General features: G+C 36.9%; 1 protein-coding gene across 2 annotated transcripts in view; it reads left to right on the top strand.

The window, feature by feature from the left end:
* Positions 1-15,762, top strand: part of UBE2G1 (ubiquitin conjugating enzyme E2 G1) — an 87,592-nt gene that overhangs the window by 49,444 nt on the left and 22,386 nt on the right. For both annotated transcript variants that reach the window (NM_001082458.1, XM_010815936.3), the window contains exon 2: positions 10,458-10,560. In NM_001082458.1, the coding sequence (NP_001075927.1) occupies positions 10,458-10,560 (103 nt within the window). The remainder of the gene's footprint in view (positions 1-10,457; positions 10,561-15,762) is intronic.

Raw genomic sequence — 15,762 nt, 5'->3', positions numbered from 1 at the left:
AAATAAAAGAATGGAACTATCAATTTGGGTGCTTTTCTTTTCTTGGTAGATTTTAAGGTGAGTCAAACACTTTATAAGGAAATGCTGTTATATACAAATATGAAACCAAAGTCAGAATTCAGTGCCATAGTGGAAAGAAGCAGTGAATTTAGATTTCAATGACCTTTAACTCTTGGGGGAAAAGTGGATTATTTGATAAAATGCCTTGGAACAACTGGTTTATCATACTGGGGATAGGTGGAGGGGAAGATGATTTATGTGTTTATGTTTACATGAATTATAAAAGGACCGGGATAGTTTCTGAGTGCTGACTTACAGTGTGCCAGGTGTACCGTGTGCGTGAATATGTTCCTCAGACAGACCTTCTGAAGTGTAGACAGTGTTATCCTCACTTTACACAGGAGGAACCATGGTCAAACAGTTGGCCAAGAATTGAAATTAAAGATAAAATCATAAAGTAAAACCTATCGAGAATATTGTTTTAGTCTGGGCTTGAGGGAGTTAGGCTTTTTTCTAAGCAAGACAAACCAAAGAGCTATGAAAAAGATTGATTTTTTAAAAAACTTGCACTCTTTGAACTTATTCTTAAATGAGAATTTAAAGAGGTAACACAAGAACATTTTAAAACAAAAATGGCAGTATAACTGCCATAATGCTTATAAAACTCACCCAAATCAATAAGAAAAAAGCTGAATCACTTAATGTAAAAAAAAAAAAAAAAAGGCAAAAAATACAAGTAGGTAATGCATGTAGGGAGTTGTCAACAGGAAAAGGATAATATCCAAGGCTGTAGAGAAATATATACCTATAGTGTTTCTGGAAATATAAATTGAACTTTTGATGGATGATATGTATGTTCCTTTGACTCACAATTCAACTTACAGGAGCTTGGATTCTAGGTAGTACTTCCACAGATATACAGGACAGTACAGAAATGTTTTTGGCAGTATTATAAATGAATGAATGGGTAGAAACTGTCTGATGTTCGTAGCACTTGAGTGACTAAGGTATAAAATGATACCTCACTTTCTGTACTATGTGGCATAAATTTTTAATTTAAGTTGGTTGCATTTGACTAAAAAAAAACTAAAAACTCAGATACTATTATAAATATGATTGATCTGTGTTACTACAAACATGTTTTTTACTGCCAGAAAGAATTCCTGAAAGGGTTCTAAAGCTGAGAGAAGAAAATTCTAAAAACCTCTAAATAGTTTTGAGTCCCTTTTAGTGTAACCCATTGACTTATTGATAAGTCAGGATGAGGGGAGAAACAATACATATATATACATCCCATGTATTGATATATGAAGCAGAGCAGTTTACCTAGTTTTGCACAAAACACATAGATAAGGTGATAGGAACTGTTAGAAACCTTAATTTAATTTTGAGTAGTACTTAAGGAAATCAACATGAAGTGAAGTAGTTAATGATTCTCACCCTCAGCTGGTGGCAGAGTGAACAGATTACCCCATTCATCTACCTCTGGGGGTGATCATACCTTACCAGCTCTGCTGAGAATGTTTGTAACCTCTGTGTAATGTGGTTTGAGAGAGGAAAGGAAAGCTAGGAACTACTGCTATACAGAAAGTATTAGAGGCGAAACTGCCTAGAGACCAACTGGGATGTAAGATTAAAAATATGACTCTCTGAATAGAGAAAAGGGTACTCTTAGCAAGAGGAATTGAACTAGGATAAGTTTAGACAGTGTTTTAGACATAAAGTAAGTTTAGACACAAAGCTGAGTGCCAAAGAATTGATGCTTTTGACCTGTGGTGTTGGAGAAGACTTGAGAATGGACTGCCTGGAGATCCAGCCATTCAATCCTAAAGGGAATCAGTCCTTGAAAATTCATTGGAAGGACTGATGCTGAAGCTGAAGCTGCAATACTTTGGCCACCTGATATGGAGAACTGACTCACTGGAAAAGACCCTGATGCTGGGAAGGATTGAAGGCAGAAGGAGAAGGGGACAACAGAGGATGAGATGGTTGGATGGCATCACCAACTCAATGGACATGAGTTTGAGCAAGCTCTGGCAGTTGGTGATGGACAGGGAAGCCTGGCGTGCTGCAGTCCAGGGGGTCGCAAAGAGTCAGACACGACTGAGCAACTGAACTGAAGTTTGGACTAAACAGGAAATTTGATGCTTAATTTATGGAAGAGGGCAGGAGTGGTACCAGGTTTAAGGAACTAGAATTCTGTTAGGACCTTTCTCCCTGTTGCTTGCTTTTGTTCATTTTCGCGTATCTGCTTTCTCCTTGAGATCTGAGCTGTGGGCCTACCCCGTGGATTGGAGTTCCTTTTGTTTAATGCCAGTTTGAAAAATTCTCAGCAAGATCTTATTCTCTTGGCATGTCAGGTATTCCTTCACTCCCTTGTGTGTCCCAGCGGTACTGTGTACAGAATAAACTGGTACAGAACAAGCAACAGCAAAACAAGTAGTTGTGTGTGATATTCAGGGGAAGGTAGGATTTCCCAAAAGAAGTACTTACAGTATGGCTTGTCCTTGAGATTCTGAAGAAGACTGTATTCATTTTATCGCCGAGTCTAATGAGCAATTTTAAAGGAGAATAACAGACACTTGACATTCATTGTACTCTAAGGTGGATGGTCTTGCAGTACTGCTCCTCTGTCCTGCAGCACTGCCATGGGATTTACTGTACTTTACTGACGAGCAAAAGGACATCAAAAAAGAGTCATGACGTGTTTAAGACGCTAAGTATAGTGAGAGAGTTGGCATTCGAACCCAGGTGTTACTGACATAGTACCGTGCTCTGCGCCCAAACTGTGGCCCATGTTTTCTCTTGTGAGATGAAATTCACATGCCTCTCCTCCCACCTCTGCATCGTGTCTTTATCAACTTATTTCTAAAAAATAAATGAGAAGTTTATATAAAACAGTAGACTGTAGTTGTAGTGTCAGGGCCTAACAATTTATGCCCTGGGGGAATTCCTGCCATACTAAATCTTGGCAGGGACATATGAGACAGCTGCTGTATTTAAGCACAAGCAACACCATATTTAGGGCCTACTGTTGAAGAGCCCTTAGATAATAAGTGTTTGAAGAGGATGTAAGCAAGGTGAAACATTGCAGGTAGCAGAACTTCCCGAAGTGCTATTTTAGGAGTCTGGTCCGGAATTCTGCCCAGCAAATCCTTTCAGAAGCATATTGCCAAATATTTGCAAGATAGGATCTGCGGACTCTTCTGCTCCTCTGCTTCATATTCCTTATGTGCTTGAGGCACAGTAAAAGAAATTCATCTAGGCTGAAAATGTTTTCGATTAGGAAATCAGCTTGCCTTATCCAGCCCTAGCCTAGGACATATAGTGTAAAGAAAAAAATTCTGATTTTAAGCAAACTTTAAAGTTTACCAGAAATCTGTTAAGTTGATTTAATTGATGCATTTATAAAATCTTTAGAGGAAATATGAGCAAACCATTGGTTGTTTGCTGATAACACTACTTTTCAGTATTGATTACTTAATGGACGTTTGCAAGACCAGGGATATTTTCCCAGTTAATTCTGGTAACTAGCTTTCTGGCGATATATGTGTTTTAAAGTAATGTGGCAATTTATTCATGTAATAATGAGGTCAAAATTATTTTGACAAACCATCTCAGTGCTTAGGAGTAATTGGATAGTGTCTGGATAAAAGGTTCTATCTGAGACTTCAACAGTTTGAAAGAAAGCCAGTGTAAAAATAGTCACTTTACAGATATGCACCTTACAACCAGCTGTGTGTTACATAAATAACCTTGACAGGAATGCACATTCCCAGGAGCAGAAGACCACAACCATCAAGACACAAAGGAAAGTCATTGCTGTGCTATAAATATGTTTGGCTTTGTAACTTAACTTAGTCAACTGTTGGTCTTGGCAAAGTGTATTTACGATTAAAGTAGGTTATTTTTTCTTAATAGCCAAGTATAAAATGACATACACTTGAGCCTTTGAATGTTGTTATCCTGAGATACCTTGTATTTTTGATAAAGCCCAGTGAAGGTTTATTTTCACATGGTTGACCAAATATTGTAAACCATTATTTTAGACTACATTAAAACTGTCTTTTTAGCATTTGAAAAAAAACTTGTATGGAGAAAAAAAATTTAAGAATATAATAACACCAAAGTTGACTGACTGTACAATGAACCTGCATGTGCTTACCTAGACTCAACAGTTGCTCGGTCACAACCAGTCTTGTTTTATCTGTCTCTGCCCACTCCCTTGTGATTTTGAAGCACAACCCAAACACCATCATCATTTGTCTGTAAATGTTTCAGTAACTTTAAAGATTTATGTACCTCCTAAAAAAGTGGGAGTAAAAAACCATGTGGCATGACCACACTTGAAAAAATTAAAAATAGTTTAATATTGTTAGATGTAGTTAGCCTCTAAATTTGTGCATGTGTCATACATTTTTTAAAAGTCTGAATTCAGTCTTCTCTGTTGTTGCTCCTTGCAGTATACTTATTGAGGATTCTAGACCTTGCCTTTTAGAATTTCCCAAAGTATAGATTTTACTAATTGTATCTTGGGAATATTCTTAAATATATTTCTCCGTGTTTTCTATAAATTGGTAATTGTGTCTAGGGGTTCTGGTTTATGAGTCAGGTGAGATCACTTCATAAGTGGTGGCGTATTTATCAGGAGGCATGTTAATGTCTGCTTGTCCTTTCTAAAATGCCTAGGTTAAAATGACAAAATGGCAAGGTTTCAGTAAGTTTTCATTTTTCAACTGGTCTGTCTCTGTAGGGAGAGATACCTCATTTGATCAAATAGTAGTTACTGTTTGATTTCCTGACAATGCTATTTGTATAGAAAAGGAAGACTAAATCTTGTGTTTTTGTTTTGTTTTGTTTTTTTTAAAGGAGGAAAAAAAAAAAGTGGTTTTCAAAATAACAAAATGGTTTACTAGCATCCTGTACTGGGATCAGTCAATTTGTTGTTTCTTGTATCAGTTTATAAACTCATGGGTTGAAACATATGTTTCAGTCCTTAGTGGTTATTAACTGTTGATACTCAAATTGTCCCCTATGGGCCAGTGGAAGTCTCTTCAAGTTGTCTGAGTTCTTTTAACATGACCATGGAATTACTTGATAGCTTCGGTTTTATCTGTTATGAAAGTTGAGCCTAGAACACTTCCTGCCCCAGACCTGAAATCACCCATTTTTATGAAGAGCCCTGCTCCATTTAAGTGTAGCTCATATATGGAACTGAGAAGGCAATGGCACCCCACTCCAGTACTCTTGCCTGGAAAATCCCATGGATGGAGGAGCCTGGTGGGCTGCAGTTCATGGGGTCTCTTAAGAGTTGGGCACGACTGAGCGACTTCACTTTCACTTTTCACTTTCATGCATTGGAGAAGGAAATGGCAACCAATCAGCAATACTTTGGGATTATTGAGTTTTAGAAATTGAAGTATAATATGCACAAAGAAAAATGCATAAATATTATGTACAGCCTGCCATTACTAGCATCCCAGAATCTCTTTCTTTCTTCTTTCCGTATACCACTCATTCCCCATTGAAAGAAAAAGAAGAAAATGTGACTGTTGTCCTGACTTCTAATGTTACTGATTAGTTTTGCCTGCTTTAGAACTTTAAAATTTTGTCTGAGCATTCATGATATGAGAAAAAGAGAGCTCTTTCTAGCTGTTTCCAACTTTACTCATGTCCAGGTAGCATCCAGAAAAAAAGTATCATTATCTTTTTCACATTCAAAACTTCTCTGTAATATCTTAGGAATCTAAGTAAAAACCCAGGCATATACAGTTCTTGGTTTAAATATTTGTCTTAAGCAGGCTAGATTTTTGTGTATGTTAGCAATTTCCATTTCCCCTCATTGTATTTTTACCCTTTGCATGTTTCCCCTTTCTTTTGATTAACAGGAAATCTATTTGTATTAGGGATATTAGACTTTTACCTATTGTGCTGTAAATATACGCTCCTAGTCTCTCATTTGTGTTTAAACTTAATTGCCCTGGTGAATTTAAAATACCTTGTATAGTATGTTCTGACTGTTGAGTTTTGTGTTCTGCTTAGGAATGCCACCTCCAACTAAAAGTATGTTAAAAAATAAATCTGCATCTTTTTTTTCCAGCTGACTTTCATTATTTACTTGTATTTGTATTCAAATACAGTATGAGGTATCTCTGTTAGCATTTAAATGTAGTAGGCTGTTTAAACATCTTTCCTTGGACTTTCCCATTAAAAAGGGGATTTAAAAATGGAATTTCGCTGGAATTTCATCTACATATGGCTACTACACTTTTCATCACAAACTTCTAGAGGAAATTTCCACCTTCATTTGTTACTTCACCTTCTTTTTGTCAATTGAATGTTATCTGCATGGCTTTACAATTACACTGAAACCACCTATGCCCAGGGCAGCCTTGGCCATTCTTTGAACTGAACCCAGTAGACTGAATTTAGGCCTCCTCTTTCCTAAACAGTGTGCATTTATTGTTGGCAACTTTCTCCTTGGAACACATCTTATTTGGCTTCTTTGATCTAGCTTTTTCCTGGTTTTCTTCCTACTGCTGTCTTATTTGTAGCTGTTTCTTTTTTAATCTCCCTGATATTGGTATTCTCTAGAATTCCTTCAGTTAGATTCCACAGTTCACACTTAGGCTCATCCTTGGGTAATGCCATCAGTCTTATGGCTTCAGTTATCAGCAATATTCTGATAATCCCCAGGTCTCTAGCTGAAATTTCTTTTGGAAACAATGTATTTATGTCCTATAGGTACATAAAACCAAACCTGTCATTTCTTTCCCTCCCTCTAAATTCAGCACATCTTTATTATAATTCCCATTTCAGAAAAAGAATAGACTCCTACCCAGTTTCTCTGCATAGAAACCTCTATTTTCATTTTAAAAAATTGAGTTGAAACTCAGATAACATAAAACTAGCCATTTTAAAGTGTACAGTTCAATGGTATTCACAGTGTTGTGCAAACAACCACTGTTACTCTCTTCAGTTTCAGAACACTTTCATCACCCCACAAAAACTCCCAGACTAATTAAATAATTGCACTCACCGCCCACCCCCCACCCCGTTCTGCTTTCTGTCTGTGGATTTGTAGATTTGAAAGGAATCATACGGTATGCGGCCTTATGTGTCTGGTTTCTTTCGCTTAGCTTGATGTTCTTGAAGTTCATCGAGAACCAACATGCCACAATCGAAGTTGTAGCTAGTTGTAGCATGTATCAGCACCTAATTCCTTTTCTTATGGCTCGATTATATTCCATTGTATGTATATGTTATATTTTGTTTATTCATTCATTGATGGACATTTGGATTCTACTTTTTGACTATGCTGCAGTGTAAAACATTTGAGTATAAATTCCTATGTGGATAAATGTTTTCATTTCTCTTGGGAATATACCTAGAAGTGTAATTACTGGGTTATATGGTAAATATGCTTATAAACTTTTTGAGGAGTTATGTATTGTTATTGACTTTTTAAACTCCCTATATCACCAGTCTTGGTTGGTTGATTCTACCTCCTATGTATCTGTGTTTTCCATCATTATTCCCACTACTATATACTGAAGATACACTTTCCAGGATTACTTTAATAGCTTCCTTTCCTTTTTTGGCTTCTTTGTCATCACATGGCCTTACTCTATCACATACTTTTCACATTCTGAGAGATTGGTTTTTGAAAATGTAAATTTCATGAGATGACCTCTTTGTTTTAAAAACAAAGCAAAATAAAATGCAAACAAAAATTGTTCTCTGGGTAAAACCTAAACTAACATGGCTTACAAAGCCCCTTTGCTGTCCTCCTCCTGACATGCTGTCTAGCTTCAGCTACATGGTGTGTTGCACCCCTCTGCCGCCATGCTGATCTCCATATTTCAGATTTTTGTAGTATATATTCTTCTGTCTAAGCCTTGCTGTTACTCTACCCAAATCCTTTGTCTTATTTCAGATATCTCTTCTCTTTTTAGAAGACTTTTTGTCTCTTTTTGATTGTATTGTGCCCTTCTTTGTGCCCCTCCAAATTCCTGTGCTAATGTTGGACCATTTAATACATATTGTAATCGCCTTTTTACTTCTGTGAGAATCAGGAGCTAATAGTCAAGTGCCAGGGGGTGCACTACAGACTACAAGTATGATTAATAGGAATTTAGCAGAAGACAAGATTATTTGGTAAATTGTTTAGGGAAGGCCTCATGGAGGAGGAATATGGTACTTGAATTGGACCTTGAAGGGAGCATTCATAAAAAGTATGATAATGGTTGGCCTCTATAGGTAGATTAAATCTGTTAAATGTCCATGGATCTAGGCTATGAGGAGCCATGCTGGGGGCAAAAACCATGACAAAACCGATATGCATGGACATCTTTCAGCATTACTTTTGTATTACTTAATGAAACAAGCAGTAGGCACAGTCACTCCTGTAGAAGAGAAGAATGCAAAGAACATGTAAAAGACTTTTCTAGAACTTGTGTATTGATGAAATATATAATGAGAAGCAATAATATACTTTATGGAAAGTAGAAGGAAGTTTTCAAGGGTAGTTTTGACCATATATGCTAATTTAACAATCTATCCACCTATGTTTATAAAATTCCACTGGACTTCTAATGCAAGATTCAATAACTAGGTGATTTCTGGACAAATTATAAAATCTCTGCAAGACTCTTACAGCTATTGTTGGAGAAAGTGGTCTGAGTAATATACTAGTGTTTGTCCAGAGAAAGGTTAGAAATGAGATAACTCAGTGTAGAAATTTCCTGTCCAGATAGTGATTGTGCTCTAGTCGCCCCTCAGTTGACAGTAAAAATGGGACTTGCAGATCTTTTCCGGAATGTCTGCAGCATATTTTGCATTCATAAACAAAATAACCAGATTGAAATACAACTTCTTTGCATTTTCAGTATTTAAAGAATGTCTTAGAATGGCTGTTTAAAAGTAAAACTGCATTTCTTATATTTTGCAACACGGTACTGATTTAAAACTATTTATAAAAGTCTGCTTTGCCAGTTAGGCAAAAATATTAGACTTAGAAATTAAAAAAAAGAATTTCCTTCAAATTTTGAGAAAAGAAGCCATTCATGTTTAAATGTAAATAAACTTTCACTTTTGGCTCTCTCTGGGTTTCACTGGCATGTTGGGGTGTTAAATCTTAGTTGTTGAAATAAACACCTCTGATTCCTCAAAAAATTAAATATTTTCTTCTTAGTTAATAACACACTTTGTTCAGTTTTTTATGGCACTCTGAGTTGTGTTGCACTTACTTATCATGAGACCAAGCTTCTTGAGGAGGATGGCAGGAATTATGTGAGAATTAGAAACTTGTTCAGCCACCTAGCAACTTCTCTCTCAGTTGCTCTCTTGGGTGCTTTGTCCCCTCTTCTCAGTTTGAGCCAACCAGTGCCTCTTGTTGGTGATTCATATATTTATACACAACACACACACACTCAATCATGACAGTGGTGATGACTTCACAGCTGTGTATATATATCAATGTGTAAGAAATTATATAATTTAAATGCCTACAATTTACTGAATGTCAATTATATCTTGTTAAAACTTTTTTAAAAATCCTAACATGATGCCCACCATCGATGGGTCATTACTTTATTAAGCCCCGTGTCTCCAGGAACTGTTCAGACTTTGCTCTCTTTCTCACCTGCTCCTCTCAGGGGCCCTCATGGCCTGCGTCCCCCTACCTCACTAGTTCTCTGCCTTTGTTCTTATCCCCAGCCCCCATCATTCTCTATCCATGCTAGAGCACTGTCTCTGGAAGAGGAAGATCTCATGTTGCTAGTGTTGTTCCTGTAGGCCCCAGCTATTATTCTTAAGCCATTCCTGAATGCTGGAGATTGTGGCAAAAGGTTCAACATACACAGGCAGGACAGATGGAGTCTGTCTTCTCTGAGTACTCAGTCTGTTGGGGCACACATGGACGCCAGCTGCAGACATGTATCCCCAAGAATGCAGAGGACTTAGTCATGCAGATACATAGTTACTAGTATAAATTAAGATTGGTTATATAGCAAGTTCCATTGAAAAGGTACCAGGCACTCTATTGGTATTTCTGAAAGGCCAAAGACCCTAAAGACCATACCATAAGAATTATCAGAAATACTGGTTTGATTTTCCTCTGAACCAGAATCTCTGGGGAATGAGTCTGACAACTGCATTCTAATAAGCTCTCTGTCCCACTATACCTATATACCACCAGAGAGCTACTTAGAATGGTAGGAACCTTGCTGGAAACCAGGGTAGATGTAAAAGGGGAGTAGAAGTTGATCTTCTGGATAGCTTGCTTTACCCATTGCCTCCTTGTGTTATAGAAATGAAAGGTTTTGACATCAGGTAGCATTTTGCTAATGGGTCCAGGTGTATTCATTTAATAGTTTAGAATTTTTAATGGTCTGTAATGAATGTTGGGTGAAGATTATGTACTTAAATTTTGTTATAAAACTATTCTTTTTCCACAGAGCTCAACAAAAATCCAGTGGAAGGCTTTTCAGCAGGTTTAATAGATGACAATGATCTCTACCGATGGGAAGTGCTTATTATTGGTCCTCCAGATACACTTTAGTAAGTATAATGGAACTGACATCCAAGTGGAACTCTTTTAATAATTAAAATATAAACTATTTTGACAAACTGAAGTTTCCCAGTTTATAAGAATGATTGTTAATCACTTAATTAATCACTATTAACTGATATAAAGATAGACAGCAGAGTGTGGTATTATCAAAAAGCAAAGAAAAGATGGACTTTCTTATATATGTAGTACATTTTTAGATTCAGAGACCACACACAGTCTGATTTTCTGTTCCAAGTGTTTGCAGGTCAACTTAAACTTACTAATATTTAATGTTCTGTAAGATGGATCATGACTGTCTGATGTCAATGACTAGTACAAGTTGCATGCTTTTTATAGAAGTTGAGGTGTTGGGAAAAAATGCAGCAACCTTCTCAAAGCCATGCAACTGAGGGATAGCAGGGTCTTTCTTGGGAGATTCTTAGTCACTCAACCTTGGTCCTTGATGGTACTAAGCAGCAAGGATTTGGATACATAAGACTTTTTTTCTTTTTTTTTTTTACAATGAGATAGTTTTATTTTAGATGTTCTGAATGGTAACTCCTTTGCCTCCCCTCTGCACCTCCCCAACCTGATGGAAGAGAAAATCCAGAGCTAGTTCTATACCAGAGCAAACTGATATATGACATACATAGTTGAGCTGTAGTATTGATTGGGAGGTTTTCTAAGGTCTGAAAATAAATGATTTAGGTTTTGTCACAACTATTGCTGATCAAAATTTTTGCTGATTTATTTCCCAATGGTACATTTGCATTGGTAATTGTTGCAAGCTAAGATAACTCAATCTAGTCACTCTATCTACAGTGATAGTTTGGTAGATAACAGTAGTCAATGAAAGCCATCCTAGAGGTCTTCCCCCACAACCTTAATATTATTTGAAAGTAAATTTCTTACCAAGTTTTGCACACAAAATCATACTTGTGCCTGGCTTCTGAGCCTGATGAGGTTCTGTTCTGGGTTTCTAAATCAAAACACATTGCATGAAGGTTTACTCAAGGAAGACACAGCAGCATTCCAGTGACAGAATCTTGTTGATCTTAAAGTTGGTTTGTGATAACAAGAGAAGTTCTTCTGAACTAATGTCTGAGTAGAAAATGAAGTGAGGCATCCAGGTTTGACCTCCCGTCGCTAAGGACCTCACATGATTTTTATGCTTTTTTCATGAGATGGTGGCAAGCACCGCTAAATGTTACTAGCTGGTCCGTATACATGTTGTGTGCCTTCAGCTTCATGAAAGAAAGACACTTTAATACTCATTGTACTAATTAACAGGCCATCCTTCCTACCAATGAAAACCTGTTTCTGGCATTTCATATACATTTTAAAAGTGCTGACTGTCTATCTGAGGCGTGGATAACAGAAGCGTTTGTGGCAGCTCCTCTGGAGTTGCTGACTGGCTGCCACTTCCTCACTGTCCCTTACTGATGAGAGCACTGACTGCACCCAGGCTACAGTTTAACCTCAGTGTCAAATATACTTTGAGCATCCTGTGAACAATGAAGACTTAATGCCGTTGACAGACCTTATAATAATCATCCAAATTTACCTGGGTATGATTCCTTTTTATGAATGACCTTTTCTAAAACTCACATGCTAGAAGTTATGAAATTCTTTATAAAGCCTTCAGGAAGTGGGTTTAAGATTTATTGAGTGTTGGCCATCCCTTTTAGCAACTTCCCATTTAGAATTGTTTCAAAAATAAAGCATCGTAGGCATTTACACTACTCATTCATTTAGTTTCCTAATTTTTTGAGCACTCTTATGCTAGATGCTACAAACATGGGCTTAAATCACTTAATAGGTGCTGCTCCAAAGCGGTTACAGTTTAGTTGGCAAAGCTGCTCATTGTGTAGTTATTTAATACACTTTGGGGACAGCCATGATGGAGGGAGGCACTGGGATGTGGTGAGAACTCACTGGGTGTGTGGCAAGTTTTCAGTGTGTTGGGGAATTTTTCCCAGAGGAGGAGATGTCTAAAATGAGAACTGAAGAGTTAGTCACTGTATTAGTAGGCTTCTGGCTATAAGCAAAAGAAATCTGATTTTAGCTGGCTTAGAATATAAGAAAATTTGTTTTCTTGACAGAGATAGTAAAATGGTTACAACAGTTTTGAGCATTTCAGAGTATGCTGAAAAGGAAGAAGTGAAAGTAGTTTCTGCTTGTGTTTTATGTATTTCTTATATAGAAATAAGAATAGAGCCTCCAATTAAAATAACTCAGTTTTTTAAAATATAAATTTATTTATTTTAATTGGAGGCTAATTACTTTACAATATTGTATTGGTTTTGCCATACATCAACATGAATCCGCCACGGGTATACACATGTTCCCCATCCTGAACCCCCCTCCCACCTCCCTCCCTATACCATCCCTCTGGGTCATCCCAGTGCACCAGTCCCAAGCATCCTGTATCCTGCATCGAACCTGGACTGGCGATTCATTTCATATATGATATTATACATGTTTCAATGCCATTCTCCCAAATCATCCCACCCTCTCCCTCTCCCACAGAGTCCAAAAGACTGTTCTATACACCTGTGTCTCTTTTACTGTCTTGTATACAGGGTTATCATTACCATGTTTCTAAATTCCATATATATGCATTAGTATACTGTATTGGTGTTTTTCTTTCTGGCTTACTTCACTCTGTATAATAGGCTCCAGTTTCATCCACCTCATTAGAACTGATTCAAATGTATTCTTTTTAATGGCTGAGTAGTACTCCATTGTGTATATGTACCACAGCTTTCTTATCCATTCATCTGCTGATGGACATCTAGGTTGCTTCCATGTCCTGGCTATTATAAACAGTGCTGCGATGAACATTGGGGTACACGTGTCTCTTTCAATTCTGGTTTCCTCGATGTGTATGCCCAGCAGTGGGATTGCTGGGTCACAAGGCAGTTCTATTTCCAGTTTTTTAAGGAATCTCCACACTGTTCTCCATAGTGGCTGTACTAGTTTTCATTCCCACCAACAGTGTAAGAGGGTTTCCTTTTCTCCACACCCTCTCCAGCATTTATTGCTTGTAGACTTTTGGATAGCAGCCATTCTGACTGGTGTGAAATGGTACCTCATTGTGGTTTTGATTTGCATTTCTCTGATAATGAGTGATGTTGAGCATCTTTTCATGTGTTTGTTAGCCATCTGTATGTCTTCTTTGGAGAAATGTCTGTTTAGTTCTTTGGCCCATTTTTTGATTGGGTCTTTTATTTTTCTGGAATTGAGCTGCAGGAGTTGCTTGTATATTTTTGAGATTAGTTCTTTGTCAGTTGCTTCATTTGCTATTATTTTCTCCCATTCTGAAGGCTGTCTTTTCACCTTGCTTATAGTTTCCTTTGTTGTGCAGAAGCTTTTAAGTTTAATTAGGTCCCATTTGTTTATTTTTGCTTTTATTTCCCATATTCTGGGAGGTGGGTCATAGAGGATCCTGCTGTGATTGATGTTGGATAGTGTTTTGCCTATGTTCTCCTCTAGGACTTGTATAGTTTCTGGTCTTACGTTTAGATCTTTAATCCATTTGGAGTTTATTTTTGTGTATGGTGTTAGAAAGTGTTCTAGTTTCATTCTTTTACAAGTAGTTGACCAGTTTTCCCAACTCCACTTGTTAAAGAGATTGTCTTTAATCCATTGTATATTCTTGCCTCCTTTGTCAAAGATAAGGTGTCCATAGGTGTGTGGATTTATCTCTGGGCTTTCTGTTTTGTTCCATTGATCATTATTTCTGTCTTTGTGCCAGTACTACACTGTCTTGATGACTGTGGCTTTGTAGTAGAGCCTGAAGTCAGGCAGGTTGATTCTTCCAGTTCCATTCTTCTTTCTCAAGATTGCTTTGGCTATTTGAGGTTTTTTGTATTTCCATACAAATTGTGAAATTATTTGTTATAGCTCTGTGAAAAATACCGTTGGTAGCTTGATAGGGATTGCATTGAATCTATAGATTGCTTTGGGTAGTGTACTCATTTTCACTATGTTGATTTTTCCGATCCATGAACATGGTATATTTCTCCATCTATTAGTGTCCTCTTTGATTTCTTTCACCAGTGTTTTATAGTTTTCTATATATAGGTCTTTCGTTCTTTAGGTAGATATATTCCTAAATACTTTATTCTTTTCATTGTAGTGGATAAATGGAATTCACGGTGAATGGAATTGTTTCCTTAATTTCTCTATTTTCTCATTATTAGTGTATAGGAATGCAAGGGATTTCTGTGTGTTGATTTTATATCCTGCAACTTTACTATATTCATTGATTAGCTCTAGTAATTTTCTGGTGAAGTCTTTAGGGTTTTCTATGTAGAGGATCATATCCTATGCAAACAGTGAGAGTTTTACTTCTTCTTTTCCAATTTGGAATCCAATCCCCAATATGGATGGGGAACATGTGTACACCCATGGCGGATTCTTGTTGATGAATGGCAAAACCAATACAAAATTGTAGAGTAATTAGCCTCCAATTAAAATAAATAAATCCAATTAAAAAAAAAATAAGTCTCAGTGAGCTAAAGTCAAAAAGGTAGAAAAAAAAAGTAATTTTTTATGTATTTCAATGTAGAAAAGCCTTTTTTCTGGAAGCTCTCCAGCAGACTCTTGTCTCATTTGTTGGAATCAAGTTGCTTCATTCCTTACTTGGTAACTGGCAAGATGAATGAGATTGCCACGTTTGGTTTAATTATTCTGGGATTGAAGAGATTTTGGATTGTCAATAGCTAGGGTAAGGATTAACTAGACAGATACTCTGGCATAGCAGTGGGATTAGGAGATGGGAATAAGTAGGAGATGGGGGTAAGTGGAAGGGAAGCTGGGCATTGAGCATTTCATAGGGAGAAAGAAATGTTTGTGTACATAGGCCTGGAAAATAAGGGACAGAACAAGGGGATGGCAACTGAGCAAAATGACTATAAGGAATTTCAGAGAATGAGGTTGGCTAGAGAGTTGAGGGCTAGAAAATGTTTGTAAACATTATTAAGGAGTTAGAATTTTTCTTTTGTCCTGAGGACCAGGCATAACCATTGGGGAGTTTTACATCAAGAATTATAAGATTTATATTTTAGAATATGCATCAGATTCTAAGTATCATAACTTTGGAATTATAAATTTTATTTTCCCTCAGCTTACTTGTATTTTATTTTTGTAGTAAAATGTTTTAAACTATTGTTAAAAAAAATTAGGGGGGGGCGATCTATAGTGTA

The sequence above is a fragment of the Bos taurus genome, chromosome 19 (genome assembly GCF_002263795.3).
Source record: "Bos taurus isolate L1 Dominette 01449 registration number 42190680 breed Hereford chromosome 19, ARS-UCD2.0, whole genome shotgun sequence".
In the NCBI taxonomy this organism is placed as follows: domain Eukaryota; kingdom Metazoa; phylum Chordata; class Mammalia; order Artiodactyla; family Bovidae; genus Bos; species Bos taurus.
This window is presented reverse-complemented; position numbering and strand designations above follow the sequence as displayed.